Source organism: Salmo salar, chromosome 16 (genome assembly GCF_965601325.2).
Source record: "Salmo salar chromosome 16, fSalSal1, whole genome shotgun sequence".
Classification (NCBI taxonomy): domain Eukaryota; kingdom Metazoa; phylum Chordata; class Actinopteri; order Salmoniformes; family Salmonidae; genus Salmo; species Salmo salar.
The window spans coordinates 50,482,389-50,502,500 of record NC_138306.1 but is presented as its reverse complement, the minus strand read 5'-3'; the positions used below and the strand labels follow the sequence as shown (position 1 = coordinate 50,502,500).

The 20,112-nt window shown below is 43.9% G+C and overlaps 1 protein-coding gene across 1 annotated transcript in view; it reads right to left on the bottom strand.

The window, feature by feature from the left end:
• LOC145861046 (uncharacterized) overlaps positions 1-20,112 on the bottom strand; it is a 54,915-nt gene that overhangs the window by 21,293 nt on the left and 13,510 nt on the right. Inside the window, exon 2 of the mRNA XM_082962400.1 lies at positions 9,123-9,237. Within this exon, the coding sequence (XP_082818526.1) occupies positions 9,123-9,237 (115 nt within the window). The remainder of the gene's footprint in view (positions 1-9,122; positions 9,238-20,112) is intronic.

Here is a 20,112-nt window from a genome sequence, read left to right as displayed (position 1 = left end):
AATGGAATATATGATGTATATTTCCCTACTACATGACCTAATTTCAATCACTCATGGTCATGTTCAGCGGGACTACTGTTTCCTTAACTGACTACCAGTTAATCTGTGGTGTAATAAAACCTGTTCTGTAGGTAGGGGATATGGTGGACTGGACCAGGCCCATTAGTATCTGTTGATCACAACCAGTAGCTCTAATCTAATGTTTATCTACACTGACTATACACAACATTAGGAACATCTTCCTAATATTGAGTTGCATCCTCTTTTGCCCTCGGAACAAATCACATTTTATTGGTCACATACACATGGTTAGCAGATGTTATTGCGAGTGTAGCGAAATGCTTGTGCTTCTAGTTCCGACAGTGCAGTGATATCTAACATGTAATCTAACAATTCCAAAACAACTACCTAATGCACACAAATCTAAGTAAAGGAATGGAATAACAATATATACATCTAAATATATGGATGAGCAATGACAGAGCGGCATAGGCAAGATGCAATAGGTGGTATAAAATACAGTATATACATATGAGATGAGTAATGCAAGATATGTAAACATTATTAAAGGGACTAGTGATCCATTTATTAAAGTTGCCAATGATTTCAAGTCTGTATGTTGACAGCAGCCTCTCTGTGTTAGTGATGTCTGTTTAACAGTCTGGTGGCCTTGAGTTAAAAATGAACAGCCTCATTTTGTCTGGGCGTGGACCCTACAAGGTGTCCAAAGTGTTCCACATGCATGCTGGCCCAGACTCTAAATACGTCCCACAATTGTGTCATGTTGGGTGTGTATGAAGACTGCCTGTCAGTCAGTCAGCGGTGTAGTTCAGTGGCTGGTGCTCAGGGAGGGGTAGCTGTCCGTCAGGCAGGCAGGGCTACTGGAGCTACATATGGCTGTTCGATCAGGGCCTATAGACGGACTGTCAGGCCTGCAGTTTGCCCAGTAGTAAACAGTGTGAAGTTGGAAAGAGCTGTTGAGGACATGGGGTCAGTCCAGTGTGTTTGAACAACACTGACGTCACCGTATTAAGTGATGAGGATCAGGCTACACTGGATATCAACAACATGACAAATATGAAGATTTAATCAAGGTAAGAAAGTCATTACTGTCAATGTTTTCAAAAGCTACCATTCATTCTACAGAAGATCATTGACACCAGACATGCCCCCCCCCCTCCTCCCCACCAATGTCCCCCAAACCCTCCCCCCCGCTCTGTGGCCCATCACTCCCTACTTTGACAGTGAGTGGGTGACTCCTGAGTTGGCCTGACAATGGAGAACATGTGTCTGTTTCAGAACAAGCCCTAACTTGTCTGACCCCTCATTTGGGATGCGGCCCGAAAAGCCACTGCTTAAAACAAAACAATCTTGTTTTCTCAGACAGGAATTTGTTTTCCATGCATTTGTTCTCTTCCTGTTCTTCCCATTCCAAATAAAAGAGCCGATTCCGCGTTTTTTTTCCTGCTGAGTAATGAATAGAAACACTTGTCTTTGATTCGTTAGCTGGCGTTAGAAGTGATGTACGCGGTGGTCAATTGGATTCAGATCTTTAGAATCCGTCTAATTCTTCAAGCATGGAGAAATCTGTTATTTTCTGTGTGCGATTAGCTAGATCTGTTCTCTCTTCATAAATTTTATGTGAACATTAAATAGGAGCCCACTTCTGAAACGGCTTTGATGGACGATATGAGCAGTTTAAATGTCCTTGTCATCTTTCCAACGGCTCAATGTGGACAGATCAGGACCAATGTAGGAACAACCAACGTTTGTCCGTCGATTTAGTTTTGCCTCCCAAGGCTGCATTGTCCCTTTCCATGGTCCATGGAAAAACAACGAGGCTGTCTTACACCATGTAATGAACTCCATGTCCTTGGGTCAAACCCAAGTCAGCATTGTCCTCGGCACGGTGTGGAAACGTAGGCACCTGAGCATCTGTCTCTCTAATATCGAAGGGAACTTATTTCTATTGTTTTAACGAAGGCACCTGAGCATCTCTCTCTCTAACATTATTTTCCACAAACAGGTGTTGACAAAGTAGTGATTGAACAAGTACATGATTTGGAATAACAGTTGTAGGCTACAGCCACTACACTTAGCAATTCAGAGCAGTATGTCAGTGTAGGAAATGTTAAAGGCTCTTCTCTTCCTTTTCACTCCCAGTTAGATGGAGCAAATATCTCCTGTCCACTTCATAGAGGACTGCAGTGTTGTAATGTCATCTAGGTTTAGTATGAGTCGTTCAGAATGGTGGAAAGAGCTCTAAAGGCTTCAGAAGCGGGTTAATTGATTTGAGTCTGGTGGTGAAAAGTAGATTTCAAGGTGTTTTAACGCTCCTGAACTGAGTCTAAAGGTATTTCCACAGTCGCAGTCTCAGTCTCTAAGTCTCTATAGGGGAGAGAGAGAAGGGGAAAGGGGGATAGATAGGGGGGAGAGATGGTGGACAGTGGGGGGCGTTTGGTCAGTGAGCTCAGCTGACCACTGGACACGGTCACAGCATGAAGCTGCTTCTTTTTATGTCATGCAATATTTTTTTTACAGCCAAGTTCTTTGTTTTCTGACTGAGGATGTCGCCAATGTTTTTGCCTCTTCCATGCCTTACTGTTTCTATAATGGGTTGTGTGCTTTGCTAAACATTTAGGGTTGTACTAAACTAACATGATTTGTGTGTGAGGAGGATAGGCCTACTGTTAACTGCTTGACTGTGTCCTCTTTTCAGAAATGTGTCTAGTCCATTTTCATTGTACATGATGTTTAAAATATGTTCCTCTGGTGAAGATAGATATGCAAGAAGCAAGTACGGTTGGTTTCATATCATGTACTTAATTGACCAACAGCTAATTGACGTTATCGCTCCCTGCGTCACTGACGGCAGAGCAATCCGAGGTGTTTTGAGAGGGAGTGTGAGTGTTAGGGGGCACAGTAGGTGGGTGTGTCTTTTAGATTTGTGGCAGATGCATGCTGGGATTAATTCATCACAGCTCTCGGAATGTTCTGCATTGTAGGCTAGATCCAACATATCATGTTATTGAAATATGTTGACCGTACTAGTGTGTGTGTGTGTGTCCTTTTCTCTTTTTTTGAGTGTATCTCACCACACACACCTCTCATAACTCTCCTCTTGGGTTGATATTACCCCTCATCACATCTGTGGTCTCTGAGAAAACCAACATGATATTACCCCTCATCACATCTGTGGTCTCTGAGAAAACCAACATGATATTACCCCTCATCACATCTGTGGTCTCTGAGAAAACCAACATGATATTACCCCTCATCACATCTGTGGTCTCTGACACGACCAACATGATATTACCCCTCATCACATCTGTGGTCTCTGATAAAACCAACATGATATTACCCCTCATCACATCTGTGGTCTCTGATAAAACCAACATGATATTACCCCTCATCACATCTGTGGTCTCTGAGAAAACCAACATGATATTACCCCTCATCACATCTGTGGTCTCTGACACGACCAACATGATATTACCCCTCATCACATCTGTGGTCTCTGACACGACCAACATGATATTACCCCTCATCACATCTGTGGTCTCTGATAAAACCAACACGATATTACCCCTCATCACATCTGTGGTCTCTGATAAAACCAACATGATATTACCCCTCATCACATCTGTGGTCTCTGATAAAACCAACATGATATTACCCCTCATCACATCTGTGGTCTCTGATAAAACCAACATGATATTACCCCTCATCACATCTGTGGTCTCTGATAAAACCAACATGATATTACCCCTCATCACATCTGTGGTCTCTGATAAAACCAACATGATATTACCCCTCATCACATCTGTGGTCTCTGATAAAAACCAACATGATATTACCCCTCATCACATCTGTGGTCTCTGATAAAACCAACATGATATTACCCCTCATCACATCTGTGGTCTCTGATAAAACAAACATGATATTACCCCTCATCTCATCTGCGGTCGCTGATAAAACCAACATGATATTACCCCTCATCACATCTGTGGTCTCTGATAAAACCAACATGATATTACCCCTCATCACATCTGTGGTCTCTGATAAAACCAACATGATATTACCCCTCATCACATCTGTGGTCTCTGATAAAACCAACATGATATTACCCCTCATCACATCTGTGGTCTCTGATAAAACCAACATGATATTACCCCTCATCTCATCTGTGGTCTCTGATAAAACCAACATGATATTACCCCTCATCTCATCTGTGGTCTCTGATAAAACCAACATGATATTACCCCTCATCACATCTGTGGTCTCTGATAAAACCAACATGATATTACCCCTCATCACATCTGTGGTCTCTGATAAAACAAACATGATATTACCCCTCATCACATCTGTGGTCTCTGAGAAAACCAACATGATATTACCCCTCATCACATCTGTGGTCTCTGATAAAACCAACATGATATTACCCCTCATCACATCTGTGGTCTCTGATAAAACAAACATGATATTACCCCTCATCACATCTGTGGTCTCTGATAAAACCAACATGATATTACCCCTCATCACATCTGTGGTCTCTGATAAAACCAACATGATATTACCCCTCATTACATCTGTGGTCTCTGATACGACCAACATGATATTACCCCTCATCACATCTGTGGTCTCTGACACGACCAACATGATATTACCCCTCATCACATCTGTGGTCTCTGATAAAACCAACATGATATTACCCCTCATCACATCTGTGGTCTCTGATAAAACCAACATGATATTACCCCTCATCACATCTGTGGTCTCTGATAAAACAAACATGATATTACCCCTCATCACATCTGTGGTCTCTGATAAAACCAACATGATATTACCCCTCATCACATCTGCGGTCTCTGAGAAAACCAACATGATATTACCCCTCATCACATCTGTGGTCTCTGATAAAACCAACATGATATTACCCCTCATCACATCTGTGGTCTCTGATAAAACCAACATGATATTACCCCTCATCACATCTGTGGTCTCTGATAAAACCAACATGATATTACCCCTCATCACATCTGTGGTCTCTGACACGACCAACATGATATTACCCCTCATCACATCTGTGGTCTCTGATAAAACCAACATGATATTACCCCTCATCACATCTGTGGTCTCTGACACGACCAACACGTTATTTAGTCAACATTGTCTTGACATCGAGCTGTAGTCAAAGCCTGGGGGTCAGATCTATGTTCTCACAGACAAAAATCAATACGTGATGTTCTGCTGAATGAGCTGTTTACTATCTCTACATACAGGCCTGTTAATTAGCTGGGGACAGGGCCATTTGGTACTGTTTCTCAGACAGACCCCATGATGACTAGTCAACCTCAGCCGTCTGTCTATGGGAAGAGATCCACCCTGTTATCTGACAAAGGTTCTACACTGGTTAATCTGGTATTTTATGGTACCTGTATTTAATTACCAAAGTCTTGTTTTATTAAGTGCTCTCGTTTTCAGAAAGGCAATGTCTCTTTTCAAGGAGCTTCAGATCTGGATGGCAAACAGCACTATGTCTACTTCCTTCCTGTAGTCACTGAGGGATGACTGGCACTTAGTGTCATTCGCTAGCTAACCCTTACCGCTGCTGGAAATGGAACTCCCCCTCTCCCGCTGGAATGTACACCTTAACTTTCCCTCCAGTTTGTGTCTGTCTGTCAGCGGCTTTGATGTGGTCCATGATGGGTCAACTCTGCCACATCTCTGCCCTGACCCGGGAAGGCTGTCCTGGGTCAGCACAGTCAATAGCTTACCCTGTCCTCCCTCATGGGGGAAAAAAACCCTAGCCCACAACAGGCTCTCTTGTGCTGGGGCTCTGTGGGCTCTCTGTGAAGGCATTCCCACCTGTGGCAGGCCCTGGGACGGACAAAGGGATGTGTGAAATATCAGTCTGGTAAGGTCAGGCCTCAGAGAGTAGGGTAGCTGTGAATCTAATACCACCAACACAAAGGGTTCCAAAACGGTTATTTTGTTGTCCTCCGTAGGAGGGAACTCTTTTCGGCTTCAGAGGGAACTCTTTGGTTCCAGAGAGAACCCTTTAGGGTTCCATGTAGAACCCTCTATGGGAAATGGGAACTATGGGAACCTAAAATAGTTATACCTAGAACCAAAAAGGTTCTACCTGGAACCAAAAAGGGTTCCTCAAAGGGTTCTCTTATGGGACAGCCAAAGACCCATTTTAGATAGCACCTTTTTCACTAAGAGTGTCTGAGCCTGGGAAGGCCTTCCTAATATGATACACATGCGACATCCTGTCTGGGACTGGCCTGGCTTTGTGTCTCTGCTGAGTGCTGGGAGGGGAAGAGGGGGTTGAAGTGTGTGTGTGTCTGTGTAGTGTGGTAATATCTATAATTTATACAACGGGTGGGTCTAATCCTGAAGGCTGATTGGTTAAAACCGCATTCCAGCCAGTGTCTATTCCACAAGTTACCGCCGGCTAAATCTATGACGTTAAAATGCCTGTTTACTCTGTTTCATCAGACGCGCGCATTCCACTGTCTCATCAGCCCAGGCAGGTAAATTATAAACTTGATCTCCACTATTAAAAGCATCTAGACATTATCTCACATCTCTTTTAGACTAAAATTTTGTTTTCAACAGCAGAGATTTGTATAAACCTTGCTGTCTGTCTCTCCAACATTTGCAACATTGTTTCAATATTCAAATTTGATCTCCAGCTGTCCCATAGTAATGAACGTTTCGGGAGTCGGGACGAGACAGAAAGGTAGGCAGCTTTTCTCAGCCAGGGGGGGAAGTGTGTGTCCCTGTGTGTAGTGTGGTAATATTTAGCATATTTACACTACCAGTCAAAAGTTTGGACTCACCTACTAATGTGAGGTTCTTCAAAGTAGGCAACCTTTGCCTTGATGACAGCTTTGCACACTATTGTTTTGTTCTCTCAACCAGCTTCCTGAGGTAGTCACCTGGAATGCATTGAAATCGTTGTCCAAATTGCCATTGATAAAATTAAATTGTGTTCGTTGTCTGTAGCTTATGCCTGTTCACAACGTTGACATCAGCAATCCGTTCGCCCACAGAACACCATACATGTGGTTGTGAGGCCAGTTGGACGTACTGACAAATTCTCTAAAATGACATTGGAGGCGGCTTATAGTAGAGAAATTAACATTCAATTCTCTGTCAACAGCTCTGGTGGACAGTCCTGCAGTCAGCATGCCAATTGCACACTCCCTTAACTTGAGACATCTGTGGCATTGTGTTGTGTGACAAAATGCAGGTTTTAGAGTGGCCTTTTATTGGTGCACCTGTGTAATGATCATTCGTTTAACCAGCTTCTTGATATGTCACACCTGCCAGGTGGATGGATTATCTTGGCAAAGGAGAAATGCTCACTAACAGGGATGTAAACAAATTTGTGCACAACATTTGATAGAAATAAGCTTTTTGCGCATATACGAACATTTCTGGGATATTTTACTTCAGCTCATGAAACATGGGACCAACACTTTACATGTTGTGTTTATATTTTTGTTCAGTGTAGATGTAGGATTATTCTATCACACGTTCCAATAATCAGCGCTCTGGATAGTATAGAGATACGTTTTGGCCAGTCAGATGGGAGAAGGGAGTACTGGCCCTTAGGAATTGCCTTGAGCCATGTGGCCGGAAGTGACAGAGAGCACATCAATTAGGGACCGAGCCTACGTGTGTGTGTGTGTGTGTGTGTGTGTGTGTGTGTGTGTGTGTGTGTGTGTGTGTGTGTGTGTGTGTGTGTGTGTGTGTGTGTGTGTGTGTGTGTGTGTGTGTGTGTGTGTGTGTGTTGACAGACGGGAAGCGGCCGTGCGGTGCAGTGATCCCGGTGCTGTCTGTTGGGAGTGTTATGTTTGACTGTCAGAGGCTGCTCTCCCTCAACAACAGGTCAACTGTCATCTGATCTGTGATTAGAGGAATCACCACATGTTCACTTGTCTCTCTGCAGAGCTGCGTTGCCTGGCCAGGGAATGTGCTATAAAGACATATAAAGAAAGGGAGATATCCTATGGTAAGGGAGATATCCTACACCTACAGAATAAAGATGGACAAGGCCAATATGTTAAATCTCTTATCATTTAAAACAATGTATTGATGTAATAGCAGCCAACCCATCAGAACAGAGACAGTGTGTACATTTAGAGGGTTGTTTTAGTGTGAGAGGGATGTAAGCCTCACTGTAAAAGGCCCACTTCGTCTCTAATTGACTCTCCAGTGAGTTGCTCTGCTGCACCTGTCTGGAGTTTTTTTTTCTCAGCTTCGTTAAGGGGGGGCGCAGGCCTTTTGATTTAAATCCACGTTGTCTCCCAACTTAATGACGGAGTAAAGGAAAGGAGAACGCTGGCGGTGAGGCGGGATCAAGAGGATACCGCTCTGTTCTTAGTCTTACCCGGTCTGTCTGGGATTCAGCACTAGCCCTCCTTCCTGGCTTTTTATGGCTTAAAATGTATTACCCAATTTTGCCAGTCTGCAGGGCTCTCTGAAACTCCTCTTAAGCTGCCCATTGACACAGAGCATCAAATTAGGGTATCATGAACACATTTTTTGGCGTTAATTGTGGAAGTTCTTTGATTTCTTTGATTTCATTTGAGTTTTTCAAAGTTTGCATAGATCTTAGTCCAGGATATGTTCTCAGGCTTGACTTTCTCTCGCTCCTGCTTTTCATAATTGGCCAGGCAGTCTCTGTTAATTAGCTTGCTGCTTTTGTTTGAACGCTGTGAATGCTAGCTCAGTTGCGTTTAGTTAGGTTTAACTATAACGTTCAAGATTCCACTCTCTCTGGGGTGGTGAGAGGTGCTTGGTGACTGGTACCCTGTGTGAGTGATTGGCAGAGGGCCCATGGCCATTTGGGGCCTGTGGGGGTGGCCCCAGGCACTGCTTGTGGAGACACTGGTCTCCTGAGGAGAGGTTAAGGAGTGGGATCAGGGCCTCCCTGGGTGTCGATGGCTGGCTCTCTTCCGTCATGTCATCCATGCTGGGCCTAATTGAGTTATTATATTAACAAATCTCTCATCAGGGGCCCAGCGCCTGACACTCCCAGAAAGACATCCAGAGGGGAACGACAAATTTCCAGCAGCAGGACTTTGCTAAGAGAGGAGCCGAGGTACCTGTAAAGGTTTCCTCGCCTGCCCACGGAGAGAGCACTCATGCTGGGCACCACGCTGCTCTCTGGCCCCTGGTCAGCCATGGAGCTCCGGAGTGCGGAAGCCGGTGCCATAGTTACTGAGGAACACAATGGGCAAGAGACACAATGGGAGCACTATATCACACATACTGTCAATACATTTAAAGGCAACCCACGGACAATTAGCTGAAAGGGCACCAAGGTTTCATGGCCGTAGGCTCCAGCTCTGCAGGCCACGGGAGACGAACTGTCCACCCACGCGCAAGTGGCAGCTGGCGACGCTGCCCAGAGAATACATTGAGACTCCCCGGGACTACACAGTGACCTCTAAGTGTGTCCAACAAATCGAATGCATGCTGGGCTGCTATTCGTTGGGGCTCCACTATGGTTTATGACTTAATGACTTATCTCCCATCCAGGTGGTGGCTTTTTGTGATGATCAAAACAACCTAAATGTATGTTTCTAGGTTTGGGTCTTTGATGTAGTTGTGATATTGTCTCACAAAATGGTTACTTTTTGGATATTAAGGAACCTAGCCATTTGCTTACGCTGTTTCCTGACGACAGCCTTTGATTGGGTGCCTCAAAAAAGTCCTTTATTCTATTCTTGTTAAAGTGGGTCATCTCCACATCTTGGACCTTATAATGTCTCCCTCAATTCGATTTTCGTAAGATAATTTAAAAAACATTTTATTTGCAACTTGCATGTAATCACATCATCCAACATGAAAAACAACTGCCATCTTTGATTTAGGCGAATGGGAAAGAAGTCCATCTGTTCATAATAGCCTAACAAGAACAAAAAGCCCTTTAGGGCAGTCAGAGCTCGCCTGCCTTCTACAACCAGAACAACTGCAAGGCTCTAAACTTACCAGTACTTCTAACGTGGCCCGGTATGATGGATTCATTTAAACGGCTTGGCAAGCAACAAACAGTTCTCAACAGGATGAGAGGCGACGCTCATCTTTAACTCTGACCAAAGATGGACTTCTTAAACCACATTTTCTAAAGATGGAATTAGACTTTGATGTATCAAAGCTGGTTGGTTTTGTTCATTAGCGGAAGGTTTCAGGGGACACAAGTTAAAGGGAAAATCACAAGAGATGACTCAACGGCATCAAGAGAAGAAACAGCTAAAAACTGGCAACACAGTTTAAGTTGAGTGCTCTGGTGGCGGATAAGCATGAACATGTTGTGCCTTTATAGAGTGGTTTTAGAAAAGCTGCAGCAGGACAGGGCCTGAAATGAGTGCAACCCTCAGCTTTCTGTAAATCTGACCGAACTATAAATCATCCCTCTGGCCACTGCGCTGACCGCTTCACCCCATTGGCCAGGATCTCAGCCTGTGTCCGGACGGGGTGCCCTGACCCCGTGAAACTCTGCCTGAGCCTCTCGGCCAATGGGGTCAAGGTGGTCAGCGCAGCGACCCGGCAGCCTGGGCTACCCGCTGCTCTGAAATAATGCAATTGGACACAGACTTCAGGATGATGGAGCACAAGGAATTATCAACGCTGACCGCTCCAATGGCCACTGACCACTGCAGCCAACGCTGACTGACCACTGCAGCCAACGCTGACTGACCACTGCTTATGTGGCACAGCAAAATTGTCCTTTTGAGATGATGTCACAGATGTTTTTTCCTTCATCTATCCATATTGTTTTGTTATTTTTAGGATGCTGCTACTCGAGTATTTTCAAAGGGTCAGAGATGAGGGCAGTTGTGTTTCAAAGGTATTTGTATTCCATGGCCTTCTCTTCCCATGTGCTGGTGTTTGTCCTATGAGTCCGGATACATTCACAGAAACGCATACGAGAGGATAACCTGAAGCTTAAGATAACACTGTAATTAAGATAATACTGTTGTTTGGTCAAATAGGCTAGTATAACATAGAAGTATGAATATTGCTTGCATTTAAGCTTTCGTCTCTAGAGTCAATTCAGGTGGTGAAAATGGTGGACGTATTTAGTGACTCCAGTGCTTTTATTTACTGTGGGCTTTTCTCAATAAACCCCTGTACACAAGTCCCATTAACCCATTCATTCAATCCCACTCTGATGATCCAAACTCGTGGTTTCTGCTGAGGCTGACATCTCCATCTCACTGTCAGCGCCCCTGAATTGTTTATGACCCTGGGTTCATGCTGTCAGCGTCATTACTAACATTGACCCAGACTAACAATAGCTCTACATGACACTGGCCTCATGTGACTAAACCCCTGTCAGTCTGTCCTGAGGAAGGTGTTTCTCTTGGTTCCGGTCCCTCTCTCTCTCTCTTTAATGAGAATGTTTGTCAGTCTATAGACATGAAGGTGTTTCTCTCTTTCTCTCTCTTTAATGAGAATGTTTGTCAGTCTATAGACATGAAGGTGTTTCTCTCTTTCTCTCTCTTTAATGAGAATGTTTGTCAGTCTATAGACATGAAGGTGTTTCTCTCTTTCTCTCTCTTTAATGAGAACGTTTGTCAGTCTATAGACATGACGGTGTTTCCCTCTCTCTCTCTCTTTAATGAGAATGCTTGTCAGTCTATAGACATGAAGGTGTTTCTCTCTCTCTCCCACCTGAAGGACCCCCTCCAGGTCTACACAATTAGCATCCTCCTGACCCTGCAGAGTTTAACTCTCAGTGCAAACAACCCAGTGGAGACTGCCTGAGGGGAGGACGGCTCATACTAATGGCTGGAATGGAGTCAATGGAATGGTATCAAACACACCAACAACTTGTTTTCCATGTGGTTGATGCCATTCCATTGACTCCATTCCAGCCATTAGTATGAGCCGTCCTCCCCTCAGCAGCCTCCACTGAAACAAATGCACCCGACTGACCGGCAGTTTAAGCAGATGACTTGTTTGGGGACCTGGCCCAGGTCCCAGGCTGAGTGAATTTACACAAGGTGCGTTTGCATTACAGAGCAGCATGAGAAACAAAACTGGATCCACTTCACCTGAGAGTTCACTGGATGTCGCTCTCGGGTAGTTGATTAGTGGTGAGATTAAGTCTCGGTGTCTGTGAAACCGGACGTTAGGGAATTTCTATAATCGAAAAACACATATTTCATTCAAGCACATTTTCATATAGAGATACTCACTTGTTTCATCTGCCTTCTCTATCGCTGTCTTCATGTGTAAATTCAATGAGTCATTCTGGAAAAATCTGGAAAGCTATAGCATGAAATTGGGTATTGTGTTAGCCTTCAAAACACCAAAGGTTGTCTTCAAAGCATTTTGAATATGCACCAGTAGAGACCATTACTCATCTCTGGACGTGGTTAGGCGTGAGGTCTTGGCACATTACTTTGGGCTTTTCGTGGGGTACAATGTCCCCTATGTTCCAGTGATATGGCCCCCGGATGGAGAGAGGGAGAGAGGTGGAGACCTGTCACAGTGGACCAAGCTGGAAGGGCCATGATGGACTACTGATGGCAGAATCTGCCGGCTTTGTGAATGGAGTTTAATGGAGGAATATGGTGCAGTATGTGTAGAGGGAAAGGACAAGGACAGAGATGGATGGGAGAGGTCATGAGCTTCCTCTGGCCCAAAGCCCCAGCACCTTATCTCTGACCCCCAGTGGACAATCGATTGGCTCTGGAGCATTGATCATTGACCGAGCCAGCTCTGTGCTTACATCACCTCCTCAGGCTCATGGGCGGCACATTGTCCACCTTCATCCTTCATGGATGTGTTTCTATATGGAGATTGAAGGACGCATTAGGAAAGATGGAGGTGGTGTGTGGAGTGGCCAGTTGAGTTTAAGATGAGGGAGTTTGCAGAAAGACCTGGCCACAGTGTGAGGTGGTTGTGGGGGTAGGGAGAGGTCTTATTTGGCCCTGAGCATGGCTGGAGGGGCTGCAGCCTGCAGACGTGAATCATAGTGCCCTGCAGTGTAACCATTAGAGGAACAGGATGAGGTGAGCCCAGGGGATGTCTGCCCTACAGGGTTCTAATCCGGAATCCAGAGCTTCGCTTTGGGAAAGATGAGTTGATTTGCTGAGCTCCTTGGTTTCAGGCAGCTGCTTTAGTAGTCCCAGGAACACAATCAGCCTGTCCTGGGGTTTGGATACTTTGGTTGCCCTCTTAATCCCAAGGGAGCATTGACTCTTGCTTCCTTATCCCAAATGTAAAAGTCAGCAGGGGTGTCATTTCGGCTTGGTTAACTTTATTGTTTAGCTTTTTTTTTTTTGTAAAGACGTTCGTAAACAGTCAACGTTCACAAAAATGTCTAAAACAAAAGTAGGCCCAGAAATCCTTTACATGCCTTGAAAGATTTTAGAAGTCGCTTCACAGACCAAGTCACTGTTCTTGTAGCAGTTGTTGCGTCTAACGATGTATCACCTCTATTCAAGGAACGTTCTATTTGACTTCGTCTATCTACCTAGTTGACTCGTTCCCATCATTGGCATCTTCATCTCCCAGCCTTCAGTCTGTTGGCATCTGCTGCCTCTGTTCAGAGCTGATCTTCGCCTCCTCACGTCTTAATCTGGCCCTCCGACTCATTCATCTCATTACAGCCCAGCTCTGAGCTGCTGCATGAGACTGAAATGAATTGTGTGCTAAGCAGAGTGGAATTAACGCCTTGCTCTAAAATCTGTGGCCAGGCCGGCTTAGCCCCTCACTGATCCCCCCTGATCCTGCTTGTTACAGGAGCTTGGCCCATTGTGGATAGTGAGATGATTGTATAGTTTCAGGCCCTTGTCTCTGTCTCTTTTGTCTTTGGGGGGCTGAGAGATTTCTCCTTTTTGTCCCCCTCCTCGTTCGTCCTTTCAGGCGGTATCACAGCTGCCCCTTTAATTCACTCAGGACACAGGGCGACCCCTCACTCCCCAGGACCCTACTGTAAAATAAAAACAGTCAACAACAACATCCAAGACTTGTTAGACTTTAGAAAGGAGTAGAATCTTATTCCACAGTTTGTTTGGCGAAATGTCTTGGCTCGTGTAAGAACTCAAAGCAACAACTACAACTACAATATTTGAGGAATATTTTTTTAATGTCATACAATTGTGATTGTCACTGAAATGTGTCGCTTCAGTCTTGTCATTTTACGCCAAATATGAGAGGAATATTGAGTTATTTGGCTTATATTTATTTTCATCCTTGCTTGCAAACTAATTAGCCAGCTGATTTTTCGGGCAGTAATATGTGTGTGTGTGTGTGTGTCCCAACCAACCCTTCTTTTACACTGCTGCTACTCTGTTTATCATATATGCATAGTCACTTTAACTATACATTCATGTACATACTACCTCAATTAGCCCGACCAACCAGTGCTCCCGCACATTGGCAACCCAGACTATCTGCATTGTGTCCCACCACCCACCACTCGCCAACCCCTCTTTTACGCTACTGCTACTCTCTGTTCATCATATATGCATAGTCACTTTAACCATATCTACATGTACATACTACCTCAATTAGCCCGACAAACCGGTGCCTGTATGTAGCCTCGCTACTGTATATAGCCCCGCTTCTGTTATTTTACACTGCCATTTTACTGTTTTTATTTCTTATCTATTGTTCACCTAATACCTATTTTGTACTTAAAAATGACGCTGTTGGTTAGAGCCTGTAAGTAAGTATTTCACTGTAAGGTCTACACCTGTTGTATTCGGCACATGTGACTGTAACGTCCCTACCAGTAAAAGGGTCATTTGTTATTGTAGTATGGCCAGGGCGTGGCAGGGGGTGATTGTTTTGTGTGTTTTGTTTTTTTTTGGTTCTAGGGGATTTTGGTTCTAGTTTTCTATTTCTATGTTTCTTTTTCCATGTTTGGCCGAGTATGGTTTCCAACCAGAGGCAGGTGTTTTTCGTTGTCTCTGATTGGAAGCCATACTTAGGCAGCCTGTTTTTTCCTTTGGGTTTGTGGGTGGTTATTTTCTGTATAGCCTGTGTACCTTATGGAACTGTTTTGTCGTCTGTTTATTTTGTTTTGAGTGTTCTCTCTAAATAAGAGCAAGAAAATGAGCACTATAACCGCTGCGCCTTGGTCTGTCCCTTACGAAGCGCATGACAGTGACAAATAAACTTTGATTTGATCATGTCTTAGTAAGGTTTCCCGCTGTATTTGGCTCTTCCTGTGTACCCCCACCATGTGCTGTCTAGCCATCTGCCCTCTCTAAAGATGCTGACTCATTGAGAGCCTAGAATACTGTATAACTAATATACGGCCAAACGATTGCCCTAAACAGCTTGGTAATGATTTTATGGTCTCTGGAATGACACCCTGCAAAATAAAACTACAGGGTCCCCACAAAAACCTTACATGGTTGTAAACATGTATTAACCAGAAAATGGACCCTGTTTGGCATCATTTATGGGAGACAAAGACTGGGTTTTTCACAAAGGGGGAAGATGCAGGAAGAAAGAGGGGATTCTACTTAGCTAATGAGTTGCCCCATAGAGATATAAAGAGGTGGGTCTTTAAGGAGAAGCAATTGCCCCACTGGTTGGGCCTGATAGACTGTGAAGTGTGAGGGTTCAGAGCTCTATGCCCACTGTCCATTGTCTCCATGCTAATCCAGCCGGGGACAGTTGTGCTTCGGGGTGTTTTTTTATTGTGCAGTGGGCTGGAGGGGAGAAAGTTATTAAACAAACTTTTCGACCAGACAGAGAGGAGAGTGTCTTTGTTGAGTGTTCCCTTCTTTGGAGTTTGTTGGCTGTCGAACGGAAGGACCCCCTCCATCCCCAAATAAAACCTTTACCAGTTAGGAGCAATTTACATTTCATTTTTTTATTTCACCTTTATTTAACCAGGTAGGCTAGTTGAGAACAAGTTCTCATTTACAACTGCGACCTGGCCAACATAAAGCAAAGCAGTGCGACACAAACAACAACACAGAGTTACACATGGAATAAACAAACATACAGTCAATAATACAGTAGAAAAACTCTATATACAATGTGTGCAAATGAGGTAGGATAAGGGAGGTAAGGCAATAAATAGGCCATAGTGTCACGTCCTGACCATAATAAGTTGTTATTTTCTATGGTAGAGTAGGTCAGGGCGTGACAGTGGGTGTTTGTCTATGTTTTGTATTTCTATGTTCATTTTCTAGTTTTGTATTTCTATGTTTTTTTTTTGGTATGATCTCCAATTAGAGGCAACCGGTTGTTGTTGTCTCTAATTGGAGGTCATATTTAAGTTGATGTTTGTCCCACCTGTTTTTGTGGGTGATTATCTTTTGAGTAGTGTTTGTTTCTCTCTGCGTCACGGTTTGTTGTTTTGTGTATTCAAGTATTTAGTGTATTGCATTTAGTTTCACGGTAAATAAAATATGTGGAACTACAAACATGCTGCATTTTGGTCCGATCCTTTGAACAGCCGTGACACATAGTGGCGAAATAATTACAATTTAGCAATTAAACACTGGAGTGATAGATGTGCAGAAGATGAATGTGCAAGTAGAGATACTGGGGTGCAAAGGAGCAAAAAAATAACAGTCTGGGGATGAGGTAGTTGGATGGGCTATTTACAGATGGGCTATGTACAGGTGCAGTGATCTGTGAGCTGCTCTGACAGCTGGTGCTTAAAGTTAGTGAGGGAGATATGAGTCTCCAACTTCAGTGATTTTTGCAGTTCGTTCCTGTCATTGGCAGCAGAGAACTGGAAGGAAAGGCAGCCAAAGGAGGAATTGGTTTTGGGGGAGCACGTGCTACGGGTGGGTGCTGCTATTGTGACCAGTGAGCTGAGATATGGCGGAGCTTTACCTAGCAAAGACTTATAGATGACCTGGAGCCAGTGGGTTTGGTGACTAATATGAAGCGAGGGCCAGCCAACGAGAGAATACAGGTCGTAGTGGTGGGTAGTAGTTGGTCCCGTGTGGCTCAGTTGGTAGAGCATGGTGTTTGCAACACCAGGGGTGTGGGTTCAATTCCCACGGGGGACCAGTGTGGGAAAAAAAATGTATGAAATGTATGCATTCACTACTGTAAGTCGCTCTGGATAAGACTGTCTGCTAAATGACTAAAATGTAAATGTAGTATATGGGGCTTTGGTGACAAAACAGATGGCACTGTGATAGACAATGGCAGGCCAACAAATTTTACTCAGTCCTTAATGCGCAAGGGCACATCCCAATCGCTCTGGCCATCTCAGATAGTCTCTTCCCTTGTTCCTCAGGAGAATTGGCCAACCATTATGAAAGTGGACATGGTACACTTGTGTCAAATGGCCAATATGTGTGGAAAGACAAACTTCAAAGCACTATGTACTATAGGAAAACAATGTTCTTTTGACATAATGGTAGGTCCTGAAGGTCTTTTGGGTGTCCAACTCAGTGCAGGAGCTTGACTGTGCTAATGAAGTGTCTTCAAACTTAAAAGCCATTTTTCCATGAGCAAAATCAAGATATACTGTTTGTATGGCGGAAGCAAGATTTCCCAGTAAAACATGAAACACACAGAGAATCTCACTGCCGATAGACTGCCGATAGGTACTTATCATATTGGTAGGCCATTCCTTCTCTTGCAAGAACAAAAGCGGTACCTGCTGCATGCCGACCCAGTAGCAACGTACCCATTCTACTTGTTGAATCGGAATGCTCGTCAGTGGCCAACAGCTTGACTTTGAGCCAATCAGAGAGCACAAACCCCCACGTGGAGGAGACAACATTTAAAAAAAAATGAGATGAGCCAGTCACACTTCATATGCAATGTAGGCTATGGGGTGTGGTTGTGCACTTACGCAATGCACACAACACTAAATACTTCCTCCAAGCTAGCTAACGTTATAAAACAATCACAATGGATTAGCTAGTTTGCATGAAACAGCTGCTTGTGTTAGCTGCTGAGTGTCACTAGCTAGATAGCTAACGTTAGGTAACTAGCTAAACATTTGGCTATGGGCTGGCACTGGCAGTGTGGGATTATGGAGAGTGAATTAAATTGTTTCTTCGTCATCTTTCTAGGTAGTTATCTAGCTGTGGCCATCTGGCTAGTAGCAACATGGGCTTTCTACAAAATAGCAACATTAGCACAGCTAGCTTGGAATCAAGACCACGGACATGCATTGCCAAACAATGCTACTGCCACCTTCTGGTTTGGTGTATTTTAACTAGGCTGAGTGGCTGACTGCTTCCAAGGTCTTTGCTGTGTGAACACAAAAGAGATTGACTGCAGACACTGTTCAGAGGTGCTAAGTGCTGTCGTCAGGCAAACGTATGACAATCCTACCGGTGTGTCTGAGCTTTTGTTAAAACTATTCACTTCATATCGTATTCTCAGTCTATCATACAGCGACATGACAGCTAATCAGCAAAAGTGTAGCACGTTTAATGACTTCAATAATTCCCCCTTTGATATATCAAACTCAAACCAGCCACTGTGTTATATGCCTGGATTGGGAGGATATCTGTGTTTTGGGAGAGATGAGAACTTGTTGATTATACCTCCAATTGAAATGTAAAACAGTTATTGCAATTACCCATAACCTTAGTGCCAACCTCGCCTGAAACAATGCAACTATTTTCAAAGGCTTGAGAAGTGCGTCCCTGAGAGGCAGCATAAGATAATAAAGAAGCCATCATTAAAGGTAATGATGGAAGAGGAGTTCTTTCATTAGAGGACCCAGCTTTCCTAAACACCTTGTGCTTTATACTTGTTTAGGTGAAGTGAAAGCATTTAACATTAGAACAAGCAGGCTACTTAGTATTTGAATTTAATTTCTTTAAGGTCAATATAAGTATTTGATAAAGGGTTATACAGTAATTTCTTGATAGATACTGTGACACCGATGATTTAGAGATGTATAATGTGATTGTTTTCCTTTTTAGTCCATTTGGCTCTGCCAGAAGCGTCTGATAAATAACACAGGGTAAGGGGTGTTTTCAGATGGGATCTGGCTTGAATATGGTCTGGCTTGGCTATGTTGTTTTAGCTTTCAGTTCATGTTTTTTGTTGTTGCTGTAATTAAGGTATCAGGGTTGTAAACTGATCAAGATTGATGATGGATTATTCCCAACCTGCCATGTTTTGCTGTGTCACAGAGTTGTGAAATGTCTGTCCAGACTGAGCTGGGCTTAGCAAGACACTGGTGATATTTGTAAACTAATGTTCCTGCCCTGGCCCTTTTACAGAGAGCAGATATGGGGTCAGACAATGGCTACCTTTAAAAAGACGCCTGTGTCCCTTTTTTTGGAGCGGTCTCTTGGCAGTGCGGATTAGTGAGGTGACAGTTTGATTGTGTGTATGGAAACACACACCCCCACACATATTCTTATACACACTTTGTTTGGACACACCTAATCTGTCTCCCTGATTCACCAAATGGCTCTAGGTTCCACTCTGGTTTTGATATGGTTTGCAGCTCTCCTAATTATGGCCTTTTATCACTTTGTGTCGGCGCGGGCCAAAGTCCTCTCAAGAGTGACCGGTCAATCCCTCAAATCTGGTGGGCCAACGGCCACGGCATGCAGGACAGATGTGGGATGGGACCCAAGCTGCCCTCTTTCTGTGTGTTCACCCTCTCTATCCCCTCTGTCAACACAGGGCTCTCCCTGAGACTCTATCACCCTCACAATACCAGCCCATGCTCCTTTGTCTCTGATGAGCTGTGATGGAGACTACTCACTCTGTTCTGTTATAAATGTTGTCAAGGCGTATGTTTGATGTTTTGTCATCTACTCTCCTTGTTGGAGGTTTTAAATCCTGTCTTGTTTCTGTGCTGGGCCTGTATGGCTTTGTGGTGTTTCTTATGTCAGGTCGATTTGCATGTATTTGCATATTTTCCTGGTGATGACGGTTCTATCGGTTTTGAAGCTATTTACGTTTGAAACGAGCAAACGTTGAATCATTTGACCAATAGATGAAAGATTAGCAGCAGTCAACTAAATCATTATAGAATTGTTTTCCTGAATCAAATTCCTCGACAAATCACAGCCAAACGGTTTTTAACTGAAGTTAACGCTAGTTCTTTTCTCGGCTGCTCGTTCACCCCAAACTGGTTTACCTCACTTCAACTCGAATGACAAAGACACGTATGGC